General features: G+C 40.1%; 1 protein-coding gene across 3 annotated transcripts in view; it reads right to left on the minus strand.

The window, feature by feature from the left end:
• The window catches only part of SERGEF (secretion regulating guanine nucleotide exchange factor), a 141,513-nt gene that overhangs the window by 105,167 nt on the left and 9,459 nt on the right, over positions 1–26,887 (minus strand). For all 3 annotated transcript variants that reach the window (XR_005956275.1, XM_041481192.1, XM_041481191.1), the window contains 2 exons: positions 25,458–25,616; positions 6,273–6,427 (listed from right to left, as the gene is read on the minus strand). Coding sequence is in view for 2 of the 3 variants with exons in the window: in XM_041481192.1 (XP_041337126.1) it covers positions 6,273–6,427; positions 25,458–25,616 (314 nt within the window). In the remaining variant the exon portion in view is untranslated. The remainder of the gene's footprint in view (positions 1–6,272; positions 6,428–25,457; positions 25,617–26,887) is intronic.

The following is a 26,887-nucleotide window of genomic DNA, read 5'->3' on the forward strand; positions in this document are numbered from 1 at the left end:
TCAAAACCAAGTACATTTTTAAGTAATTTTGCAGCACTGCCCACGGTTGATTAGCACTAACTGCAGCGTGCATCTGAAGGGCATTACTGAGCATTTATGGCACTGGTTGGTGCAAAGAAATCCTTCCAAGGAGCAGGATCACAAGCTGTCTCTGTGCTCAGAGCTGCAGTCATGGTGCACTGTTACTAGAACAATCCATGCAGAAGGATGGGCCCCAGCCAGTATTTTTAATTTAAGGAATACAGTATGAGCATGAAGAGATCAGAGAGTTACAAGGCAACTTAGATTAGTGATTCTGTTACCAATAAGATCATTAAATGGAGATGCCAATTTGGTGCCATTGTTGGGGCCTCACTACAGACAGCTGATGCCTGTCTGCACAAGCCATGGCTGCTGCAAGTAGTTTTATCCTCTTTTCATTTCCTGACACTTTCAGAGATCTCCAAGTGAGATACTCATTTGGAATTCTAACTGCAACACACCACCAAACTGAAAATTAATTTATGGCTTATGAAGACTAAGGCTTGCCCAGAGTCACATTTGTAACACCTCAGTCATCACATGCTGGGTAGATCTCCACCTCCTGACTTTATCCTGTGTCATTCCTCTCCTACACTACCCCATCTGTCAGGAAATCGACCTTTCCTGGTCTCCCATACAGACTGCAGAGCAGCCTGGCCCTGGCTGCCACCTCACTGCTGCAGTACAAGCCCAGCAGCCCAATTTTGGTCATTTTAAAGCAATCCTTTTCTGCAGAAGTGCTACTTGGAAAGCCTCTCGTGTGTACCCACACAGCATGTGCTCCCTGGCACGCAGCGGCAGCGCGGGAGTTCTCCTCTGCCATTCCCTGGGTGTGACTTTGGTTTCCCAGCTCCCTCCATGCAATGCCAGCTGCAGGGGAATTGGTAGGGGTGGCAGGAAGGACAGTGCTGGGAACCAGAATCACCTCCTCTTTGCTTTCCAAAAATTACAGACCCAGAGTTGGTGAGCCAGGCTCTGCTCCTAACACACTGCTATTCTTAACTTGCAGAAATGACTTTGCTGTGCGTGTTAAATGTCCCTCTACCCAGGCCATAAGATACTCTTTACAAACCACAGTCATGTCTTAATGGGATAAGAAAAGCACAGAGTAAGTGGGATAGCTACCTAGGCAAAAAGTGGCATTTGGGTTGCAGCAGTTTGGTACTGCTCTCAATTTTCTGCTTAGGAGAACAGCAGAGAGAACTGACTAAGCTAAGAAATAAATCCTGTTCCCTCACTGCCTGTGACATGACTGTGAACTCTCAGTGTTCTTGCAGTGCTGCCAAGATTAGTGTTACTCTCCTACACAGGTCATGCAGAGCACACAAACACAACTAATCGAACACAGACTTGCTGCATTTTGTATGCAGACTGTAGTTTCCATCTTCTGTTCCATCCTGTTTGGGTTTTTCCCCCTTAATAATAATTTCAACCATTTGGTTTCTTAGTTTCATCCTAATTGCAATTTGTCACTCACACAGTGAGCTGTACTCGGAACCCACTTCTCTGCGGCCTTTATTTTCTTTTATTGTCACTTAAAATTAATTGATAAGCCAAGAACTCAATGCAAGAATATTAAAGGGATCATCTCTATATTAAAATTTTCATCATTGCATCTCTAAAAGAGAATAACAAAATCAATCAAGGAATATTCAACAATGTCATTTCTCAAAAGACATGGATCAAGACCAACTCATAAAAGACACCAGTTCATAACTGGAAAAAAAAAACACCAAAGCAAGAAACTCACAACACACCCCAAAGTATTACTTGCTTAGCAAGTGAGAAACTATACATCACTTCAACTTTTTTTTTTGCATTTACCTCCTTCCCTAACACCCAAAGTGGCTTTTTTTAAGCAGCTTATTGGATCAGTTACTTCACACATATTCTCAAACTTTGAGCAGTAAAATCTGGTTTAGGAAAGTTCAACTTGTTTCTCTCCCACAAAAATACAAACCTCTCAATCTGAACATTCAAAATGAAAACACTTACAGTAGCCAGTCAAACAAATAAGTATTTAAAAGCCACACACAAAACATAGAGATTATATATAATAATATTAGGTTATTTCTTTTGATACCCCTTAAAGCCTCAACTACAGGTTTATTGACAAAGAGGCCTCTAATGAATTTCCCTGATAAGTCACAAACAGTTGTCATTTTTTTTAAAAGCAAAAGGTTCCATTTTCAATATTATTGTGACTATGTGTTAAGATAATAATGTGTATACATTAATCTAGCAGTTATATAAGCAATTAATTGTCATCATATAGATACCTTAGATTTGTCTTGTAGGCAGCTGCTTAATAGTTTGCAACATGAATGGGGAAAAGGAAGAAAAACAAGAATATGCTAAAACCAAAGCTGGCTTTCAAACACTTAAACAAAAATGACATCTTACTGCAACTGCACTGAAAAGAGCAGCAATAAACTTTGACTGCAAAGAGCCATGAGAACGTGGGTATTTGTGGTGCCATTCCCTGAAAGAAAGGAACCATACAGAGGATCCAAAGCAATCTGTATTGCACGGGATGAACCTGCACATTGGAACCATGGACCACAGCAGGATCAGGATAAACACAGTAAGCACACGCTGTCACCAGTCTAGCAGTTATGTTCATTCCCTGACACAACTGGTCCCTACATCCATCAAGATTCAAGTTGAGTGATGATTATTTTTTAATTTCCCAACTGAAATTCCAGAGATCCCTTCCCAGAAAACTGTGATCTAGCACAGTTTGCTTTGAGTAGAAAAGGACATGATGAAAACATGGCTCCATGTGAAGCCATGTACATCCAAAACAATTGCAGCCCTTCCTTCCATCCAGCTTGGCAAGAAACATTCAGCACTGCACAGACACTTCTCACTTGCCTATTGCTGCAGCAAATGTTTGCTGCAATGTGAATGACATGCTGAACATACCACAAACAGTGGAACGATAGCTATTAAAGCCAAAAATATCAAACAGACTGGAAAAGCATTTTGACAAGGAGGAAACATTAAACCAGATCTTTGTAGCATTTGCTAAATAGAGAGACTAATCATATTTCGGGCCATTTGTATTTAATTGTCCTTTCATCTGAAGAGCAGTGCATGAATGTGCATCAGATGAGTCAGATGTTCTGAAGAGGTCCCATCAAGGACGCCCCACAACACAAGAGCACTGCCTATAAAATGCCTCACACAAAAACTTCTCAGTGCCTTGGCCTATTCCATGTTGGTTAGGCACCAAAGCACTGAGAAGAAAACAGCAAACAGACCTGCAGTGGCAAAATGCAAGAACTTTAAACACATTTACATCAGGAACCTCCACGCTTTTCAACCTGCCAGGAAGACACACTCAGATTAGTGGATAATTATCTAAAACTCAGGCTTTTGTTCCTCCTTTGCTTCAGTTTAAAGGAAAAAAAGTGCTCTTATTTCTCAAGGTCAATGTTTTCAGTTGAAGTCAAACTCACAATGGAATAGGTCACTCACAACACTTCAAAAATCAGGTTTTGAAGTGGCAGACACAGACATTTTAACAGTGTCAGTTCAAAGAAAGGAGAATCCCTGGTCTTTGGTGAAGAAAGTAGGCAAGCTACGGGCATGGAGACAAGGAGCAACACAGGAGGTTAAACCTGCTCCTCTGTCCTTGAGCTAAACCCGTGTGTCTTTTATACTGTCCTCTAATCCTTAGATTAGTTTCTCCACTATGGCTTTAACAATATTAACTGAAGTGCAGAGGCAATCAGCAGACCACAGCTTGGCCAAAAATTCAGTTGAATCATTAAAAGTGATTTATAAAAATAGACCACGAATAAAAATCATCAGTCATAATCCTCAATTGTTAAACTGTCTCTCTGCATTAAACACAAAAATTGGAATTGTTAATTCAAGGTAAACATGGAAAAGAACTCATCTCTATATTCCTTTCTATTCAGCTCTCAAATCAAATCCTATCTCCACATGACAACAAATGGAAAAAGGGGTAGCTTGTGTGTTAACAAAGAACAGCTCATGCTACATAGCTTACATACTGCAATTTAATGTATTTTCAAGTATAAATTCTAGCTTTGGCATTACTTTGTAATCTTGAAGTGAAACAATTTAGGTCCTTATTATCTGTTTTTCCTTTTTTCATCAACACAGCTCCTCCTAGGATGCAGATGATCCTCTTAAGTCATCCTTGTGCTGTTATCTCTGCAAAGAATGATGTCTGCTCCAGAACACTGCCTTGCTAATCACTCAAATCAGGTCTCTCACAGGTCTGTGAGAGGAGGAACAGCGCTGAGGGCAGCAGAATAAAGATGAGATTGTTGTTTCTCTTTCTTTTCAAGGAATCTATCTAAATACATCCCTTCACTTTCATGGATGACTTGTCCTGCCAAGGGTAAGTTCCACTGTGCAAAAGCTGCAGCTGCCTTTGTTTTGTATTGTCTGAGAAACAACAGAACAACGTACTTGAGCCACTGCACACAGCACAGATGAAAAACAGCGTGAAGCAGCTTCACAAATGGAGCTGTCTATACATGACTAATGACAAAAAGTAGGGACCCCCATGTCAAAACGGGTAAGAAAGCTGTCTGAGACTCAGAGGAGTTAAAAGTGACTAAACATTAGTGCAGCATCATGGGCTCTGGGGCCTCAGACAGGGTCCCTCAGGATGGCATCCCTTCCCTCCTGCGTGTCATCCATACAGCACAGATTGTTTGTATCACAAACTTGCTGAGGGTGCCCTCAATCCCACTGTCCTTGTCACTGACAAACAGCACTGGTCCCAATACCAGTGCCTCAGGAACACCACTCCCCACTGACCTCAACCCCGTGGCTGCAGAGATTGAGCCAGTATTTATCCACTGAGTCACCCACACATCAAATCCTGTCTTTCTGATTTAAAAACAGGATGTCATGTGGGAAAGCGTCAAATGCTTTGCACAGGTCCAGGTAGATGATGTCAGTTGCTCTTCCCTCATCCACCATTTCTGTAACCCCATCATAGAAGGGCTCCAGATTTGTCAGGCTGGTGAAGCCATCTTGGCTGTCCTTATTTTCCATATACCTTATTATAGTTTCCAGGAGCATCTGTTCCATTATTTTGCCAGGCACACAGGGGAGACTGACCAATCTGCAGTACCCCAGGTCTTCCTTATCTCCCTTTTTTAAAATTGGGGTTATGTTTCCCTTTTCCCAGTGGGAACTGCACTAAACTGACACAGCTTCTCAAGTATGATGGATGGTGGCCTAGCCAATTGCTCTGCCAGTTCCTTCAGGGCCCATCGATATATCACATCAGGTCCCACAGACTTGTGCACCTTCAGGTTCCTTAAATGGTTTCAAACCTGCTCTTCTCCAAAAGTAAGCAGTGCTTCCCTCTCCTTATCCCTGCCTTTGCCCTCTGCAACTTGGGCCATGTGGCTGGAGAAGTTTTGGATTGGTTGATTGAAACTCTTCAGCCTTTTTTAGAACAAGGCAACTCTTCAGAAGTTTCACAGGTTCTCTTTAACACCTCACTAAAGTTTAATGCCCTGGATGACTACACTGAGTGGCACCTGAACAGGTCATGAATCTGATTTTAAGCCAACAAGGCTGCACCATAAAGAAAGCCCACCTTCTGCCTGTTCCCCCATCTCTGCTTTCCTGAACACGTCCTCTCCTTCACTCACCCTACAACTCAAACTGGAGACTTCTCAAAGAGCACAAGAGATCAAGAGTAAGCTTAGTGGGCAGAAGTTCTGGATCAGCCATCAACCACATCTCAAATACATCACAAGTTTTTGTTCCTGCCCCCACAGTACTGGGAATTCCCACTCTTCTCAGCTGCAATACAAGCCAGGAGAACTGTTTAAATGGCTGTGCAAGCCTTCCCCATGGATCAGAGGAATCACCAGTTATGATTTGTGGGGTGCTGCTCTGGAGTTTCAGACAAAAGTAGTGCTACACCTGGGCAAAGTCCCACCTCCTCTGCTTAGCTGCACTGCAGGCACAACTTACACCTGCACACATTGACACCTGAGAGAACTTGGAATCTTTTGCTAAAGCTTATTCCACCAAGAAAAAAATCAGTTCCTGAATGCAAAAGCCTTTTGAAAGAAATAATTGAGTCTTGCTGATTTCTGAATTTACAGGAAGAGCAAGCTTGTGCAACAGCATTTGAAAGGGCACCATTGGGAAACTGTTCTGATTATTTTAACACACATACACAAAAAAAAGAAAATTAAAAAAAAAAAAAAAGGAGTGGGGGAAGAAATGATAATTTTCTTCTTTACCTGAGATGCTCCATTTAGGCAAGGAACTGAAACAGGGGTGTTCCACAGCTCCAAGCACTGTTCAGATGCTGTGCTCTGCTGCCCACTGGGAACAACCGCATGCCTCCCAAGCTGCCCGTAGTCCACTCTGCCCCAGGTGAACACCTTGCCAGCTTCTAAACACAAAACACATTTCAAGATTACTTATTGACCAATTTCCTGAAACTTGTGGATGCCAATTCAAAACCAGAACTTTTTAATGCATCTTATCTACAGCTTCAAAAGCCGAGTGAAAACTTATTTCTGGGAACAGAACAAAAAAAACCATTAAAAACTAGCTCAAGATATTATGTTATACTTCTATGAAGCTACTCATTCTTCATTAACTTGTTTTCTAGCAGAATAACATCTAGATGGTGGCCTGGGCTGATAATAAACCATGTCAGTAAAGCTGCATAACCTGGATATTCTGCATACAATAAATACACTTTGGTTAAACAAAGGATATATTTTAGGTTAATGGAAGCACAAACAAAACAGCTTATTCTGACACATAAAAGATTACAGAAAAAAGAATTCTTTTCTGTTTTCGTTCTTTGCCATGGACAATTCATTGCATGACCTGCATTTAACAGAGTTTTGTTCTCCTGATAGAAGTTACATTCTGTCACTAGTGCTAGCAGAGCTATAACCCTCAGGAGACAGCTGGTTAGTCAGGAGCACCAGCACAAGTGCCATTAAGCATTGGAAATATACTGGTTTATTTTCACAGGAATCACACGTTGGCCAAGGAAAGGTAACTCTAAATTAAATCAGCACTATATGGCTCACCCTTCTCTCCAAGGGTTATTATTCCAAATGCACTGCTGCAGGACTGACACCCAAAACACCATTCTCCTGTATGGATAACATCCATAAACATCCTTCTTACCTTTGCTTTCCTTGAATTTTAAAAAAATAAATAAATCGTACAAAGTGACAGTTTTATTTTCTTAATGAAGTGACTAGTCCCTGCAGATAAGCCTGTCCCTTCTGGGTTTCTAATTAAAGTTATATACACACAGCAGAAGATGAAGTCCTCAACTTGGTTTTAACTAGAAGCATCAAGCCATATTCCAGCCCAGAAAGAAACCTGCAATGACCTTGAGTTATGTACATGCTTCGGCCAAGCCTCAAACTGCTCTCCAGAGTTGAACTCAAGTCATCATGTTTATAGGCCAAAAGATGTGGATCTGGGGAAAATACCATCCAGTCCAGCAGGTCAGCTTACACACACACACACCCACCTCTCCCTGCCCCACAGAGGGGTGAGGTGCAGGGGGTGTGGTCACACCACACAAAGGTAACAACTGAGAGCTTTCTAAACAAATGCCAAAACACAAACCCTTGGAAATCTGAACACCTCCCTTTTCCTCAGGGTGCTGTTAAACTGTCTTGATAGGGACATAGGTGGGCACTGCTGGTTTGTAGAGTTTAAGGTGATAGTGCATTTTGTAAATGAACTGGAAACCTCCTTTCACATACAGAAGTATAGGCATTTTCCCTGGAAATCTGCTGGCAGTGGTATCTTTCACTCCAATCACTGCAAGTTTTTCAGATGCATTCTCTTAGTTCACTGATAATGCTTCCCCTAAAATAATTAAGTGATAAAATTAGTTGTCCTTCTCTCTCAAGGGCATAAAGGCTTTTTCCTGTGCAGCTTCCTCTCAGTTCAGGGAAAAGCTGAAAACAGTCACATACTACATTTAATACAAGTGAGGTTTTTTAACACAGTAGCTGCATTTTGTTAGGTTAAAGGATAAAAATAAATATCATTAAGATAACTACTAGTGTATCTTAGTTTAGGAAGATGGTTTGAGGTTTAAAAAACATGCTTGTTCTGAAGTTAGTATATTTACTTTGCAATTTATATAGATCTCTGCTAAAAATATCTGCAGCTGCAAAAATGTACATAACAAATTTAAGTATACACTAAGCTTCAGGCTTTTACATCAGACCAGGTTACTGCACTTCTACAGAACCCTATTAGTGGACTGAGAAAGGACTGGCAGGCTGCTCTATTTTATATTAACTACAGGAACTGAAACTGAGTTTCATGAAATCTAAAGCCAGAAAGAATTTTTCTAACATCCAGTTAGATCATTAATACACCACAGGCTCTCCAGCCCTACCCAGACATTGCTGTATCGATCCCAAGGACTATAGTTGAATTAAAGCATTTCAGCTCTCAGAAGCCAAAAGTATCAAGTGCCACAGGCAAAAACATCAGCAAGCTGCAAGGCCTCTGAAGAGGCAAGCTTTGAATTGGCAATACAGACCCAGATCCTCACACAGTCTGCAACACCAGCTGTACACAGAGGCAACAAAGGTTTCTCTCAACTCAACCTTTTGGGGGAAAAAAACTCCTTCCTCAAATGAATCTGGTGCTCTGTCTGGACCCAGACATGAACAAGAAACACCAGCCACTCAGAAAACAAAAATGAACCTTGGCACCATCCCACCAGGGTACTGCTCCAGTGCAACTGAAGACTGCAAGCATGTATGAAGGATTAAAACAGCAACAACACTTAGTTGCAACAAAACACCTGCCACCCACAGATTCTATTTTCTTTTACTAAGCAAGCCAGCAAAGAATCACTTACACATGCAAAACCAAACAGAACCCTTAGCAGAATGTAAATTATTTCTGTAAAACGTGAATGTAAAATGTTTCTGATCACAAACACAGACCATTGCAATTAACTTTTTCTTTTCTGCCACAATAAGGGAAACAGGTTTCAGGTGTTTATTAGTACTCAAGCATGGAGAACATTAATTTTAAAATATTAAAGCCAGATAAATTAATTTTTGCTTTTAGGAAGAATTTCTTGAATGCCCAAAGATAAGTTAAGCAACCAGCTCCTTCTCACTGCTCATCAATGCAGTTCTCAGTTCTTTTGAGAAATACTCCTTCCCCAAACTTGTTCCTGTTTGCTGAGCATTCCCCATCCCATGCTCAGATTCCTGCTAATAGTCAATCATTTCTATTTTTCAGCCAAAAAACAACTGCCCTGGGATCTTTAAAAAAAAAAAAAAAAAAAAAACCTCAAAGTACATAAATCTGTCTTTTCTGAGAGAGAAACTAACAGAAGCTGATTTAGACGTGCCTTTTCTATGAAATACTGATTATACTTTCAGCAAAAAAACAAAAAAAAACCCAGTCTCAAGTGGAAATCTCAGGCTGAAGCAAACACCAATGCATGGAAAATTCCGCCAAAGGTTAAAGTCTCGTCAAAATCCTGAGGAAAAGAAAGCACTGAGCTATGACAGGAAGCGTTGAGCAATTGTAATGGGAGGTATTGCTACTGTGCTGCTTATAAAATAGATGGTATTTTAAAATGTTCTAAGAATATTTGAGAAAAAGACATTAGTCATCCAGAGTAAGGAGGTTGCAGGATGAATTACTTAAGAATGAAGGGTGATATAACGAGGAGTGTTGATCTAATATTAGACTAGGACAGATTTTAATTAGAAGTCAAGAAAACATACACACTGATGAGTCAACTGGACAGAGTACATCAGCCATGGAAGTGGCTGAGGCATCAGAAAATGTGATCTTTCATACCAGACTCAGTGCAGGAAGAGGGTACACAAAAGGCAGGAGTTATTTCTACAGCTTTTATAGAAAGAAGGGTACAATACTGGAAAGCTTTTCCAGTTCTTCTAAGATACTAGCAATGCTTCCTAAGACCTGGATCTTGCCATGTTCTGAGCATGGTGCCTCCAAAAGGCATTTCAATTCCTCTAATGTGAACATCCACATTGTCCCAGATGACTTTATAGCAACTTTTCATCTTTTCACCAGGCAAATGCTACATCACATAAAGTCCAGAGGGTTCAATACCATTTGGAATTAAGGAGTAAGATACATAAATTCATGCATCCAGTGTTATTCCAGTTCACAACCTGAACGAATCACACAGTACAAGAGCTCAGAAAGCTGGGAAAAAAAAAGACAAGAAAGCTGGGGAAAAAAAGACAAAGGGGAGAAGATTTTCAAGAAAAAACTTTCTGACAGCTCCTTAAGTAAACAACACAAACAGCAGCACACTACATTGTTTGGGATTCTACACGATCATGCAGATCTGGTTTGCTCGTGCTCTTTGAACTGTAGACACAGCAGTCTGCATCAGTGTACACACAGCAGCAAATCACCCAAAACACATGCTCAGTCCCTCACAGAATACAGATGAAGGTACATACATATTCAAGGGCTTGAATACAAACCGCTCCCTGAAAGGTTCCTCTGCATTTTCTTCACATCATCCTTCTGTCCTCGTGTATAACAAAGCACAGACAGTTGAGAATGTCCTCAAAATTACAAGTTCATAGCCTTCAGAGTACTGCAAATCCAGCAACATTGCATAAAGCACTTCTAGTTGCTTCCTGCCTGACAGTGTAGCTTTTCCTGTGCTGCTTTATACTGCTACTGAGACTGCAGAGCATGTAATTTCTCCCTTTTAGCACTTTTTTAATCAATCTGCTCAGCCACATGAGTGGAAATAATTAGCAATAAAATAAATAAGTACATTAGTTCTAAAAACAGGTTGGTTGTTTCTCAGTAAAACAACAGACAAATAGGTACATTAAAATTTACTTATTTTCACTGGACTCAGAGTTATTTTTATATCAATTTTCCTGTTTTAAGATAATATCATGCACTAGTGTTATCTCCTTGAAGTCTCTATTTGGTACCCAGGCAAGCTTTGAACTCTCCTTCATAAATACTAGATGAAAGAGTTCATCTAGGCTATCTCAGTTCATGGCTGCATTAATGATTACTTTTCAAATGAACTCTGGATATTCACACTGAATGCTTAATCCCAGGCTTGAAATATGAAGTTCTATATAAAAAATTCTTAATGCCTCCTTTCACATGAAAATTCAGAGGAGCAGGTATTAAAAATTGACATTTAGAGGCTGCCTCTTGCCTCCTCCCTGCCCTACACAGTGTAACACTTCTCCCAAATCTACAGATCTCTGCTGTCCTTCAGAAAACCACTGATGTCCTTGACCCATTCTGAGAAACTTCCTCATCTGCCTAGAAAGAGCCCTTATGCAGGGAAACCTAACAGAAAAACATCCATCCATACATCCTAAATTCCTTCTTGGCTGAAGACAGCTTTAATTCAGCACTGGAAATGAGGCATCCCCACACCTGCAGCCTAGCACCTGCACCTGTGCATGGTTTCAGTACAACACAGGATAATCTGCCCTGACAAAGGTTTAAATGGCCCCCTGATCCTTTTAACACAGGAGCTCAGCATACCAGAGCTGTCCACATCTCTTCACACATCATCTTCCCATGCCCTCCTTACCAACTGCTGCAGCTTCATATAATAGGGCACTCCTGAATTTTTTTCCATATTCATTCATAACAGCAAATAAGAATGTATCACTAAAACACAAATCTATGCACAGTATTGAGGTCATGCCTCATCAGGGAAGTTCAAACAAAGCAGCAAAAGCTTTTCCGAGCTGACAGTAACAGAAAACTAGAGATATTTCCATTGCCACATTCAGCCTTCTGCAGTCACAGGCTGCAATACACAGCTGGTTCAGAATAGTCCATAGAGCACCCACACATCAAGCTGCAGTTCACAAGGGTTTCCAAGCACACTGTGAAGAGATTTTAAGCTGCAACAAAAAGCCACAAGTGCCACAGGAAAAGAACCATAAGGGCAACACCAATCCTCCTGTAACAGCTGTGGATCACCAGTTAGAACTCCTATACTCACCAGGTGGGCCAAAGATTCCTGCCAGCCCGAGCTACATCAGATGTCCCCAAACCTGCTGATCAAATTTAACCACAGGCATGTGGGCAAGACAAATTGACAAGATTTCCATCACTACAGAGAGTCATCTGTGATCCAGCAAACAAATTGAATCATCCTGTCTCCTTTCAGAGCCTCCTAGTGATATCAAAATATTGAACACCCAAGGACTTGTATGAACACAGGATATAATGGAAAATACTCAGCTAAGCAGGTGAAGATTTGAGGATGTGAGAGACTCACCAAGAGAAGACACCAGGACTGACAGTAACACAAACTAAAGCGCTCAAAGTGCAGAATGAGAGCTCCTTTGGCAACACTTTACATAAGAAACTTTGGACCCAAACAGTTTTCTCCCCACTGGACCACTTGCATTCATTGTGCTTGAACTAATTGTTGAAAGGGAAGGCAAAGCAGGCTAAGGAATTGATCTGGCTGAAAAACAACCTTGGGAAATGGGAGCTTGGCTACGGCAAACACCACTAAAGGCAGTGCTGTATTAATGCAATTTAATATTCATATGATAGGCTAGATATAACTTGCCATTTCCATGACATGCCAAATTTGTCATGCACATTTCCAACAGATCCATCTTTACCAGCACTTCGGACATCTTTAAACATCTAAACATTGACTTTCATTCACTACAAAACAGTCATACTCCTCCTTTTTGCTTCCATAGTTACACCAAGTTATGTCCCAAGATGGGCAATGCTCTGTTAATGGGATTATTCACATACTTAACAGCATGCTTCACAGCTTTGAAAGACTGAGTAATAATTTTCAATGTGGCAAATTCCAGGACTTTCCAGATGCCTTGGAAATCTTGTCTCTGGTTCAGGTTTTCCATGGGACACTGGCCATTTTCCTTTTAGAGGAGAGACTGGAAATATAAAGTACCACACAAAGCTCTGAATAAACCAGAGGAAAAACTAAAATGTAACAATTTAAATGCATGTGAAGTTGTGTTCATACTGCTGATAGCATACAGATATATCATCCTGACTGAAAAAAGGAAATGGGGGAACGTCATGAAATCCATGCAATCATGAAACAAAGCTGGAGAAGGGGGCTGGGGGCAAAGGTGGGATTTTAAAGCACCTATCAGACTTTGCATTCATCCTGCAAGGTGAGAAAATTCCCTCCTTATTTCCCTCCACTCATGATTAGAGAGTCATGACTGCTTCACCAGCTGTGCCTCTGGCTTATTTTAAATTCAAACTATGATACATATCTCACTTTTAGACTTTTAATAGCAATGCCTTAAAATGCAGATTGCTGGCTAAATTTAGTTACATGATTAAAAACAAATCTAACTCATCTCTACCCAGCAAACAGAACTGCTGCATTCAAGGTTCAGTAGAGGACTTAACACTTCAACTAAATCCAAAGTCCTAACAAAAAGCAGGAAAAAAAAGAAATCGAAGCACAATTTGGTGAGGTCTCCAAAACAGCAAGATGCATAAAACAGTAAGCAGCTATGGAAAACTATCTGAAAAAGCATCATAGTATACCATAGGGTTTTTGTTCAGTACTTCTGCAAATAAATTCTGCACTATGCTACTACAGCAGTATGAGTCATACACTTTTACTGACATTCTATATTTATATCTCCATGCCCTTCTGCACTGTTATATGCTTTCTTCCACACAGGCCTCTCTAACCTGGAATTTCCTTCCTTCTGCAGCTGAGCATCTCTTCCTCTAACATTCCCCAGAAAACTGAAAACACATACAAGTCTTTCTGGACACCATTTTGGGAAAACAACACCCTTGAACTATCATAATATGCTGAATGTCCTTTTATTTGTTTCCAATTATTTTCTTGTGTCCAATTTCCTAACTTTTTTGTCTGTAAAAGGACTGCTTAGATGTTTATACCCTTTGAGGCAAGACCCAGGTTTCATTAGACTTAACACAATACAGTGCTACAAAAAATTTTATTCAGAGATTACAAATTACAGCATAGGCATGTTTTTAGACCATTTTATGAAAAGCATTCCCTGTAGCTGTAATGTTGCAAACATTTGTGAATCTGCCTAATTTGGGAAACTCAAGATTCTGCTACTCTCAATATCCCATCACCATCTGAGCCTCTGAGAAGGAACAGCCATGTGCATACAAGAGATAAACAAAGGGAAGGTAATTAGGTTCCCAGTGCTAATATTTACCTTGTCAAAAGGCTCAAGGGCATGCTGTGGAAAGGCAGACACAGAAAAAGCAAAAGAAATGCTCTGGAATGGCAGCCTGAAGGAGAGCGGGGCTCTTTCACTGTTGTCCACAAGATGCATTCCCAATAATCAGAGACCAGTTGCACAAGAGATTTCACTAGATAACAAGCCTCAGACAGAAATACAGAAATTAAGTGTTAGAAGAGCAGTCCTTGGATTTGCTAAGTGGCCTGAACTTCCTCAGTCACTCCAGAAGCAGCTGAGTTCCATGGAGTTCAACCCTAACTATGTGCTGTTCTTAAGAAATAAAGTACAAAGAAGAGAACAGTACCACAAACTCAACAATGGCACCTCCAGAGCCTCCCAGGAGATCACCCTCCTTGTTCAGAGTCAGAATCATTATAAGAGCAACTACAATTGACTAAGACAGAGTGGGCTGTGCACCTCAAATAATGAGCAGCGTTCCCGCTGACAGGAGGAACAAAACAGTCTAAAAGGGGATGGGAAGGAAAATTCATACCCTTTGAAGTCAAGAGATGAATAATGAGCAATAAGGTGATGTATTCTCTCTGGAATATCATCCCAATTTCTCCCTCCACCCACAAGAAAGTTTAAGAGTTGGGCAAGGGGGTGGAGGAAGAAATAAAAGCACAACAGAAGATTCCACCTGGGTATGGCAAGATCCTTAACATCAAGGAGACTGCAGGGAGAGAGTGGACAAAGGTGTAAATGGTTGCATAATGGTCAAAGCATCCAAATGCCACTTATGCTCTGAAAAAAAAAATCCAGCTTTTACAAGGGGACACTATCCAGCTAGCAGAGTTCCTTTTAACTCCTGACTTCTTGTGTCTGTCTCTTACCATTGTGGGGTGTTTTCAGCATTTCAGAGCTACAGTCACAGCAAGTCTAAAAATTTAGAAACGTTATAGACATGTTACTAATGAATGCAATGCAAGCCTGTCCTGTAAAAGGATCTGAAATTCCCAGCCAAGAGGGAGTGATGCTAGTGAGATTTCCTTCTGATGCTTACCCAGTGAAGCAACAGCTGTCCACAATTAACCTCTATATAGTCACATCTGTATCTGCTTGCAGAGCTAGCACATCTGTGTTTAAGGTTTACCTAAGTGTGTGTATGAACAGGGTTGTAATGTAAGCATTGATGTGCTATGCAGCCTGTTACTAAGAGGGGCTTAGGTTTTAAAATGAGAGGGAAGAAATAAAAGAACTTGTCATTAGGAGTAAGGAGGGGACACCAATGAAAAACAAAAATCTCCTGTTTCTTCAATACCTTCTTTTCTCTGATGTTACAATGGATATTGATCAAAAGAAGCTGTACCCTTCTATTCATGCTTCACACAATTCAGTGAGATAGGGCAGTTTCTAAAGAAACCATGAGTTTTCTCCTGTGCTAAAACAGCTTTTCATGAACTTTGTTTGAACACTGCTCTGGTGAACTAGAGGAATTTTAAATAACTACCCAGATTTTTAAATCACACACAGCAGAAGTTTGTTGTATTTCAACTATCAGCTTCTACCTGTGTGCATGGCCACAGCATTTTGGGGTTTTTTTGGCACCATGTGTTCTGTTGATCTCTGGCAAAGGGAACAAGCAAGAGGAGACAAACAAAACAGGATTTAACACCCTCCTTTGTACTGCGTGACTTGTCAGGATGATTCTTCAACCCACATGTACATCTAGTAATCCACACTGCCACCCTTTTATTGTCCCCACAGCCTGACCTTCACTTCTGGATGTTTTAGTGTCCATTTTGTCCTCAATGAACAGCTTCAGCTCCAGGCAGATGTGTCATTAGCAGGCACAAGCCTGAAATGTGTGTACATGCAAATGCCTACAAAACATCCATCAGCTACAAGATCCAAAATTCAAGATGAGAAATGCCAAACTGATTTTCAGTTTACTTTCTATCTTGGGGTAGAAAGGACAAGCAGGACAACATACTCCTAAAGGAGTTTCTGTACGTATATTTTGGGCAGCTCTGTAAAGGTAAATTTCTGAAAATTCTAGAAAATATTTCCTATACTCACAATAAAAAGATCTCAGCAAAAGTGACATAAAGCACTGTCCCTGAATAGATCGTTGACTACACAGTGTTTTTTAGATTTTTTTCTTTTAGTTAGATACAGAGTAAAACAGAGCATGAGTCACCTAAGGAAATCCCACCCCTCCTAGGGTTTTTCTCCTGCATGACTCAGATGCTAATGCCTTCTCTTCCTCCAGGTCTTTGTCCCCCAAAAATAGACCATTGTGATTAGTTTATTATTACCTACTGTGGGCCCCATAATACTGGATAGAGAAGAAAGCAAATCTCAACCACACAGGCTCTTAAATCCAGCAGAACATCCCAAAAAACCTTAAGTGAATCCTAAGCAACACAGAAAATGTAACTCCCCTTCATCTGCAGAGCTCAATCTCAGCTGTTTGGGATCCATACAGAATATATGTAGCCACCCTGAGAGACAATGAAGTCCAAACAGGAGCTACAAAAAAAAGAGGGAGTTCACCCTCAGTTTCAACCACCACACCACAAGCTATGGTTCCTCACAACTGGAATATTTTAAACAATAAAAGCCACACACTCCTGGCAGATCTCATCATACTACCCAAGTATCAGAGCCATTCTACAAGACTACAGACTTGTTATTGAAAATTTACAGCTTTTGATATATCTCCTGTATCCTCCAGTACCTTACATCAGATTATTTATTTCAAAATTACTTCAAGGTAATCATGAAAGGAACAATCTATGTAGGCTTTATGGATATTTTTCCTGTTTGTGTCTAGGTTTTTAAGGAAAAAAAAAAGTTCCTGAAAAGTACTGTTTTTCAGAAGTACTCAACTGCTACTCAGCTCTCAAAAAGCCCTTTACCTATGTTGGAATAGTAAGACTCAGTGAGCATTAAACCTGAATAATTAATTACTAAACAGGAAATGTCATTTAAAGATTATGAAAACAAGTATTTAATAGCCTTAAAATACTACTAAGGTTAAATAAGATCAAGGCACTTACATGCATAGATGGTGCTCACACAGACAGCTGCTTTCAGAAGCTGAGCTTAGAAATGCTTAGCTTAGTAAATGCATAGCTTTAAATGAAGTTATTTGAAAATGCAGTAGCCACTTGTCTTCTCAAAGACCAATAAATCTAAGAGGGCAGAGTACATATACCTTGTTCTTGGCAATCAGTTACCATGCACATTACTTCAACTATCAGGTAATGATTGGTTCCAGCTTCTTAGTCCATACCAAGTGAGTGTAAACCACCTCTACCTTACTAAGGATTCCAACTTTGTCTGAGACCACTGTTATATCCATTTTGCATAACTGCAGAAATCCTGAAGTAGAAATTCTCACTGTTGTGTGCTTCACATCAATTCTCTGCACTAAGTGCTTTGAGTTGCCAAAATTTCAAGCAATCCCATTATCCTTTTACTATATGCAAACTATGTCATATGATATAACAAAATGCAATTGTAAATTTTTGTGCTCCCTACTCAGATCTCCCAGCTGGAAGAGGATGTAGGGAAGGACCCCCCAGCCCAGTCTTCCAGTCCATCTCTTTTTGCTGGATAACAGGCCTAATACAGAAGCATCATTCTGGATAGCTGCTGGGACCCACAGCATATGGGAGCCTTGAAGCTGAATTAAAGGCTGAGAGGCAAAAAAAGAGGCGAGTTACAGAGTATCAGGCCCAGTCTGTCAGAGTAGCACACAACAGTGGTCTTGTGAGCTCTGCATTTGTATCTCACTCTTGGGAGTTCTGCTTTTGTATCTTTCTCTATTAATACCCATGAATATGGAACTTGGAGGTAGCTTATGACAGGAGTTAAGAAACAGTGAATCTTCTCTTTCCTTTACCTTTTCTTCTTTTCAGCTTCAAATAGGTGAATTGACAGAGACCCAAGTACAATGTGAATTATTTCAGTATGGTTCAGGAGAAAGGGTTTGACATATAACAGAGCAGAAACAGTCAATCAGAAGAGCAAACGGCTTAGATAGTGCCAGCAGTTCCAGCTGCAAGCAGTCAGAAGAACTAAAAAGACAGGGGCACTTATGGCCAAAGTATTCTGATTTTAAGGAAATTTGCATCAGCTTTGTGCCCTGATTTCACAATAGTTGTGAGAGGGGTGGTGTTTTCAATGCAATTATCATCATTACTTTCGCAAGAGTTTAATTTGCTTTAAGAGAAAAAGAGTAAGAAAAAACAAACCCCCAAGGAATAACTCAGAGCCAACAAGGTGCCCTTCTCAGCCCTGTGACAAAACTACAGCTCCTCTTGCTCTGGTGCTGGAGGATACTGAAAATAGAACAAACACCACATTCACAGATTTCCTGAACACAAGCACATACTTATTAAAGTATCTGACCTTGTTTATTACATTTGCTAAAGAGATGGGTAGCCATAAACTGCAGCAGTCCAACCACAGAAACCAAAGGAAAAAGAAAAGGAAAATTAGGGAAAGTAATTAATTCCTTATCTCACCCACTAATGACTTGAACAATATCTATACCAGATCCACATTTTAAAGCTATAATTTTCTCTGATCACTTTTTAAAAATGAAAATTCGGTCAAATTGGGACAGTTACATTCTTTAAGTCCACAACAATCACTGTTCCCACTAGTAAGAGAGAGGATATGACATACACACCAAAAAAAAAATAAAAAAAAATAAAAAAAAAAAAAAGGGACGGAGAAATCCAGTAGAAATTCAATATAATAGTCCCTCTTTCCACACATGTGGCCTAAAGCCCAAAAACATAATGCTGAATGATGACTGAGTCATTTAACAAACTCCTCCAGTCATGGAGTACTTAGTAAAATACATCTGGACAGGACTAAGCAAGTGTGAATCACAGAACCATAGAATCATTAAAGTTGGAAAAGAACTCTAAGATCATCAGGTCCAACTGTCAACCCAGCACCAAAGCCATGTTCACTAAAACATGTCCTTACGTGCCATACCCACAGGTTTTTGAATACTTCCGGGGATAGTGACTCCACCACTTCCCTGAGCAGCCTATTCCAAGGAAGGAACAGGCCCTTCCATGAGAGGAAGCCATAGCCAGAAGATCCAAGACAGATCCAGCAGAAGATCCAAGACAGACCAGCCTTACCTACCTTATCCTCCCCTTCTGCTCTAGGAAGGGCACTCTGTGGGCTGCCCCACACGTAAGAGGAGCAGAACAGATTGGAAAATTTTTGATAGTTGTTTTCCTCTGTTAAGCTCATTTTCACTCATGAGCCAAATTTAACAAAAATCCATTTAAATCCTGGCTCTTCCCAGGTCATCTACATCTCCACGTGCCAATGCAATGTCACAGCTCACAAAGGGAATTTCAAATATTGCAGTAAGTTTCTGTGTCCTTAATGCTGATAACTGATGTTTCCATTTTACAATGAGCACCTTCAATCACACTTAGTGACAGCTGAGCATCTTCCTGACAACCTCTCTTTTCACACAGAAATAATCTAAGATGGCATGCACAGCTATTTACTGTACAACTGGAAGTTCCTAGTAACAAGGAGAGGTAAAAGAGGGCTGGTGACTGAAGAAACAACTCAATTACTCAAAGATGATGTTAGGAAGATTCTGTGACAAATCTTTACATAGGAACAACTCTCAACACTTGATAATAACCTTTCAGAACCTTCAGTTCCCATTGGACCTAATTTCCTTTTCGGTGACCAAACCACTGAATGAATTCCTTCAAGACTTTTATCAAAACCATGTAGAAGTAACTCCCAGCAGGGAACAGCAAGAATAGGAGTGTAGAATCACAAAGCAAACACACACACATACTCTTAACTTCTTAAGTTTAAAAATAAAACCAAGGAATGATGCTAGGCCATGAAGCCAAAGAAAAATGCCAAAATCTTCTAGGTATTTACAGCTATCTAGAACAAAACTTTAAGATAATCACTGTAGAAGTTGAAACACCAATGAGATGAACGTGTGACAGAACAAGGAGACAGCTCTGAAGACAATACAGAAAACCAGACAATTTCCATATGCATCTAGAATCTTTCATCCTGTTACTGCACACTAAATTTCCTACAGTTTCCAGTGTTCATATCTGAATTTTGGTCCCCAAGCTTGTGCATTTCTTTCTCTCCTCTTGCCATGCTCTACACTTTATAATCAAATGCAGAAACTTCAAGATAGGCCCTGAAGCTTCAAAATTAACCCTCAAGGCAGGTGGACAAAGGCTTTTCTTTTTTGAGCACTCATTTCTTGAACTCAAGTTTTGCTTCAAGGAGGTTCAGGGGTACCTATAAATCAGGAGGTTTTGATTAAGCTATTTTTTAGTGTTTCACCTGTATTCCCAAAACCCATCATCTTCCCAATGAAATACAGCTCCCTCATGTAGGGCTCCAGTTTCAAACCCTTGGCTGCTGTGTCTAAAGAGAGACAAGCAAGAATACATATATGATATATATACATACACACAAATTAGTATTTGCTGTCCTAGAGAACTGCTGAAAAACTCAAGGCAGAGAAAATTTGCTTTCCAGAGGAAGGCTGCAGAGCCTGGATTCAAGAGCAAACTGGAAAGGACCTCTAGTGGGCTGAGGCTGTGCTGCTCGGGTGCCAGACATGTCCTTCCCCTTCACCTCCCTGCAGCTGCACAACTTGCCAGCAAAGCCCAGTAGCTTTACCTTGTGACTGCCATCAGAAGAGGCACCTAGAGGTGCAACTACAGCCTCTGTGAAAGACTGAAATGCTAAAGGTTAATGATTCAAACAAGATCATTAGGAATGTCCTCTCACTCTGCTCTCAGTGCTTGGAGGGACGCGCTGTCATTTGCTTCAGAAAAAACCAGGAGATGGTTTCTATTTTACTGTGTAGGTCACTAACATGTCAGACCCCTTCAGAGTGGTTTTATGTGGCCTAAATGACATGACATCAGGGGACATTCAAAGATGCACAGATTCAGATGCACATTTGGAATAAGGATTCAGAATATTATTCAGACTATGTCACAGCATTTGGTTCTTCCAAGATTTTTTAGCTGTAGGCAGTTTTGCACAGGCAGCAGAAACACTATTTTAACTGCATTTTTTAAGTAACTTTCTGAGTGAAAGAGCTTGGAATTCTTTATCTGAGCTCAAACAAAGCATAACTTCATGTGACACTACGTGACAAATAGATTAGAGAATGTATTCAGGAGAATATACAGATAATAAACCAGGCCAGATTAAGGAAGGTTATTTATTAGGCATCACAGTTAAAAAGAAAATACCTTGTTTTGAATGGAAGTCGATGATTCACCTTGAAGTCTTTAAAATACCTCTTTTGCTATATTTAGGTTTGCCTTCAAGTCAGAGTGGTTCTATCATTCCCCAAAGTAGAATAATTTACATCTTCAATGTTACAGGCCACAGCTTAGCTCTCTTTTAAATGATCTAAGCAATAACCTCTCTTTCAGCAGTTACCCTCAAAGTGTTTGCATTAACTGGAGAGGGACCACAAATTAAAGCTGACATTGTTAAGGAGAGCAATGCAAGACAGCTGCTCATTATTCAAAAACAATTATCACCTACACTGCAGTGGTGCTCCTTGTGCCATTAAGCAGAGTGCCGGACAGGAAGCCAGCCTTGTACAGAGTGGTCATCTGAAGAGAGCAGCACTGGTACTTGGAGTCCAAGGCCACAAGAATGCACCTGGTTCCGTCTTTCACATGGAACAGCAACAGCACTGCCCTGCCATCCATGAAAAGCATCCCTGAGAGTCACTTGAACCAAGCATTCACAAAGAAAACAGAAAATAAACCAAAGACACCAGCAAGTTCATATCTCGTCATCAGAGACCTGATCAAAGAACAACCAACTCTTTTTCTTTTTGAGAAAGTTGGGCTTCTCAGCCTTCATCTTTCTGGACCAACCATCATCAACTATGATCATCACCTCTACTATCAGAATAATATAACTTACTTTGGAAGAGTACTGGTGATGCCATAAAGTCTAACTGTGCTTCTCTCCTCTGTAGGAAACAGTAATCAAGGCAGGAAAAGAAAGCACTCGTCCATCTTGAAGGGTTCTGTGAGTTATTTTACAGGAGGAGTGTATACAGTGGAAATAGCCCCAAAAGATACCTCTACAATAAAAATGATAAGGAATTGAAGCTGATGAGGATCAGTTAAAGGTAAGGATTAAAAACATAACATCTTGTGAAAATACTCCTTAACACTTTTAAGTCAGGGAATTAATTTCTCAGGAATTAATGTCTTGGATCCAAACTGCTTTATGATATAAACAACAGCAAATGAAAAATGAGTTGATCAAACTCTAAAAAGAAATGACAGGAAACCTCTGCTGAATGAGGTAGAACATAGGATATGAAAGAGATGCAGGTATTAAAGCGATTTCAGGTGCAATTAAAATCCCTTGTAAAGAGAAACAGGGAAGAAATTAAAATGAGTTCTGTGTTTTGCTTTATGTTACAATACAAAATTTTGCCAGCAGCATGAAGAAAAAACAAAGCACATCTTAAAACAGGCCAGCTTACATAAGAGGGAAAGACAGAAGACAAAAATATTTATGCTGATAACGAACTTGAAAACTTGCTTGGACTCACTTTAAAATTGTCAAACCACTGCAACCATGGAACTGGCAACTATTCCTCCAGATGGTTGCTTTTAACAACATCACTCTCATTTACTTTTCACTCTCTATTAGTTCTGCAGCCAAGGACTGCTCACCTGGCAGATAAAGATCAAAATGTCATTTTGAAATGGCAGAATTTGGGAATTTATGCAGTGTGTGCCCAGTGTTTCTCCACCCAGTTCCTTCCTGTGTCTTTCAAATGAGAAGAGTTTTTAGTTACTGTCAAGACAGCTGCAATAACAAGTTTTTTATTATTACTACTCTGACCAGGATTAATGTTTTGGAAAAAAAAACTCAAAGAGAACTCTGAGTATTTGTAACAGCCTCTTAAAATTCAACTACCTTCTGTGGCAAACACTACATGAGAATACAGATACTGTAACAAACTTTAAACTACCAAATTTTGCATTGTGGTGAGATTATTACCTAGAAAAATCTTACTCATTCTCTTATGCGGCAAAATCCCTGTACACTGCAATGTCTTTCCAAAGAATGTTTTTATCTTCCACAATGAGCAGAGAAGCATGATACTACAATGTCCCTTCCTTCCATCTTCCTGTGTCCAAAAATCACTATTTTGTCTCCTTTTCACTAACTGGGGAACTCCCCAGAGTAAAGCAAGCAGGAAATTATTGTATCAGTATCTCTAAAGTGAAGTGCGTGCAGCTCTAGGTATTCACAAGACAATCCACTGGAGGGCAGGATGAAAATTACATATAAATATTTAAATTTATTAATAAATTAACAGTTTTAATTATTTAAGTCAATAAAGTAATACTTTAAGTAGTGTTTGTCTCATCCTTTGTAACATTTCCATTGTACATATTTTACAGTTTGCATATTACAGCATTACATGTCTATAATTTATAAATAAATAAGTGTTAATATATTGGAGGCTGCATGCTCAAAAAATGTTTTACTGATCCATAACAACTGGGGATCATTGGTTTATGACTTCAGCACCAGGAAACTAAAGCAACATTTCCTCCTTTGTTAGAAGGAGGTAAAAGTACTGCTGGGAAGAACTGAATGCAGGGGACAGTTCTCAAGTGGGCTGCATTTCTCAGTTATTCAGCTGCAAGTCTAATGCAGCAAATGATTTTCCAGAAAGAGTTAAGTGCTCCAGCTCACACTATATCTAGTAGCTGAACAACTCTTGAAATTCCCATGGGATCCTGATTGGTGTCTGGAGGCTGCCAAAGGCAATTCAAAATCTTATTCCAGATGATTTAGGTTCAGGTCCATTGCTCTTCAAAGAGATTTAAAATTCTAAACACATAAAATACAGTTTCAGCAATAACTTGTGCCACTGCATCACTTGGCCAGTTTCTAATGCAGATGTAGAAAGTCAGCCTATTTTTATATAAATTCTTTTTAAACATTAACCAGCAAAACAGCCCTGCTAGTCCCTTGACACACTTCTTGTTGTTGTAAAAACACACCTGCTGAAATACTTCATGTCTGTAATGCCCACAGATAAGTATCAAGTAACTGAAACATTGAAGTTAGTAAAACTCTGGGGAAATTTTATTTAGTGGGTATGTTCTATTAAGAAATAGTGAAGGAAAGCAAACCAAGTTGTCAAGACCCGCTCTTGAAAAACCAGATTATCCTGACTAATGGCTTCTTTCTACCATTTCTGTTCCAGTGAGGATGACATCAAGCACTTAAATCAAGAACTACAGATTTTGAGATAAATTCTTTCACTCCACCTGAAAAGTTCCCAAGCAGCTCATAGCACTGATTGCAGCTTTCAAATTTTCAGCATAGCATCCTCTAAAAATCAGAGTTCAGGCATTTCTTATAAATACCTAAAAGAACAGCTGATGTAGATTTTTTTACACACTTCTCTCACATACTTTGATATCAAACAATGAATGCTATGAAACAGAAAACAATCAATTTGTTTTTCCAGTCACACATCACAGCTCTGGCTGTTCTTTTTCCTCTATGGAAGACTTCCACCCTCTTGTGAGCCTTAACTATGGCACCACACACTGTGCAATAGGAGAAGCAAAGAACACAACCACAAAATAGCTTCATATGCCTGCCTTGCCTTTCCATTTCATCTACCTTTCCCTCCTGCCTTTGTGCTTCACACTCGGATGAGCTTCATCAGCTGAACCATCCCTTTACACATGAATGTCACTGTTACATAACCTTCCTTTCCTCCCCACCTAGGTAAGAATCTAACCCCACAGCCCTCCACATGTGGCAGCTTTCACACTGTCCTCATCATAAAGATTTCCAGGAAAGTGCAGCTCCGACATGAAATCTGCCTTTGTTTTCATCTTCATGGAATGCTCTTCAAGTGTAATGAGGCCTCTTTTTACCTGTCTTTTCCAAATATTTTCTGCCAGCTTATTTTAGTTTACTGATTTTCTTATAAATATATTCTTTTCTTTGTCCTTAATGCCCTACTAAAAGAGCAGCCAAAGGATTTCTGTCCTCACCATTTTTCAAAAGACAACTGAACTTGGGTGACGCTGCAACACTGCGTGTCCAGCCACTATCAGCAAGAAAGAACAATGCTTGCCTAAAAAAAACTTACAATCTGCTGTTTGGGTGCCATATGTTACTGCTTTTTAAATATCTTACCTGTCCGTGCCACCAGGTGGGTCCAGCCACTCCAAACTGCTCCAATCTTTTCATGTGAGAAACACTGAGTGTCAATCTTCTTGGGCTCAGCAAGAAAGATGTTCCTGCTCACCAGCTGCCCGTGTTTGTTGCTGCCCCAGACATACAGATGTCCTTCATCTACAACAGACAGAGAGGTAAAATCTGTTTAAAGGGATACAGATCTAATACCACCATATTCAGGCTCTGTCTCAGCTCAGATGCTGAAGAAAGAACATTGCATTCAATTTATGTTTTCACTGTATGCTTTTTCCTACCATTCTTTACCATTCTAACTGGGATATCAGAAGCATTTGCAAGGGCCTTAAAAACACAGCCAGTTTTTGAGGGCTACACAGACTCCCTGAAGCAGTGAGAGCTTTCAGGTCAAACTGCCTAGATTGTTTATAACAAAGACTAATTTTTATTAAAAAACTAACCACAGTAGTCAATTTCTCTGAGTAAAAGAAAAACAAAGGATCTTGGAGACAATCACTGAGCAGTCCCTCTCTGTCCAGCCTGTCCTTGCAGACCAGCTATTATTTCCACTCCAAAGCTCTGATTACATCCAGTAAATAACTTTCTGGACTGCAGCAAATAATTCAAAGCCTGGCTGACTGCTCTTGCTCTGCTTTACAGTCTCCCAGCCTCTCTACAAGAGCCAGACTCACAGCTCTGCTCATACCAATTCTGCCTCCTTCAGCTTCAGCAAATTCAGTAAATCCCCCAAAGCAAGGACAGTCCAGTGCTCCTTGGCTCACCTTGCACAGTCACTTCCTAAAGGAATTGGACATGCAGCTCTGAACACATAAGTGAAGCAGGCACCACCCATCACAAGGCAAAATTAAAATATTATTGTGCCTCAAAATCACATCAGACAACACCTGAGAGATTCCTGTAAGTGGTCACTTGCCTTCCACATCTCTTTTCTAAAACAAGTATTTGTTCAAATGCACACTCCAGGTTTCCAAACAGGAATAAATCCTTTCACAGAAATGCCCACAGTCCTTCACATCAATGCAAGCTGAAGTTGCTCACAGCCTAACAACCAGTGGACACTGCCACAGTGACTCCTCAGATGAGTCCTTCTGCAGACACGACATATCATTACTTCCATTTCTCCCAGCTCCTAGGCCTCCACAGTAAAAAAAAAAAAAAAAAACCAAAAAACAAAAATCCACAAAAAACACTTGAGAACATGAGCTGTCAGGCCTCCCTGAAGTCTTTGCCAGCCTGCACAAGCTAGAAGCATAAGAAATAAATCTTGCACACCTAATCTTGCACATTATTGTGGGCCCAGAAAGACTGGAAGCCATGTAAGTTCCAACATGGAATTGTCTGGAGCACACCTCCACAACACTCAAGGCATTCAGGATGTCTCAGGTCAGCACTGAACTCATCACAAGCACCAT

Source organism: Pyrgilauda ruficollis, unplaced genomic scaffold, assembly GCF_017590135.1.
Source record: "Pyrgilauda ruficollis isolate IOZ18807 unplaced genomic scaffold, ASM1759013v1 scaffold55, whole genome shotgun sequence".
In the NCBI taxonomy this organism is placed as follows: domain Eukaryota; kingdom Metazoa; phylum Chordata; class Aves; order Passeriformes; family Passeridae; genus Pyrgilauda; species Pyrgilauda ruficollis.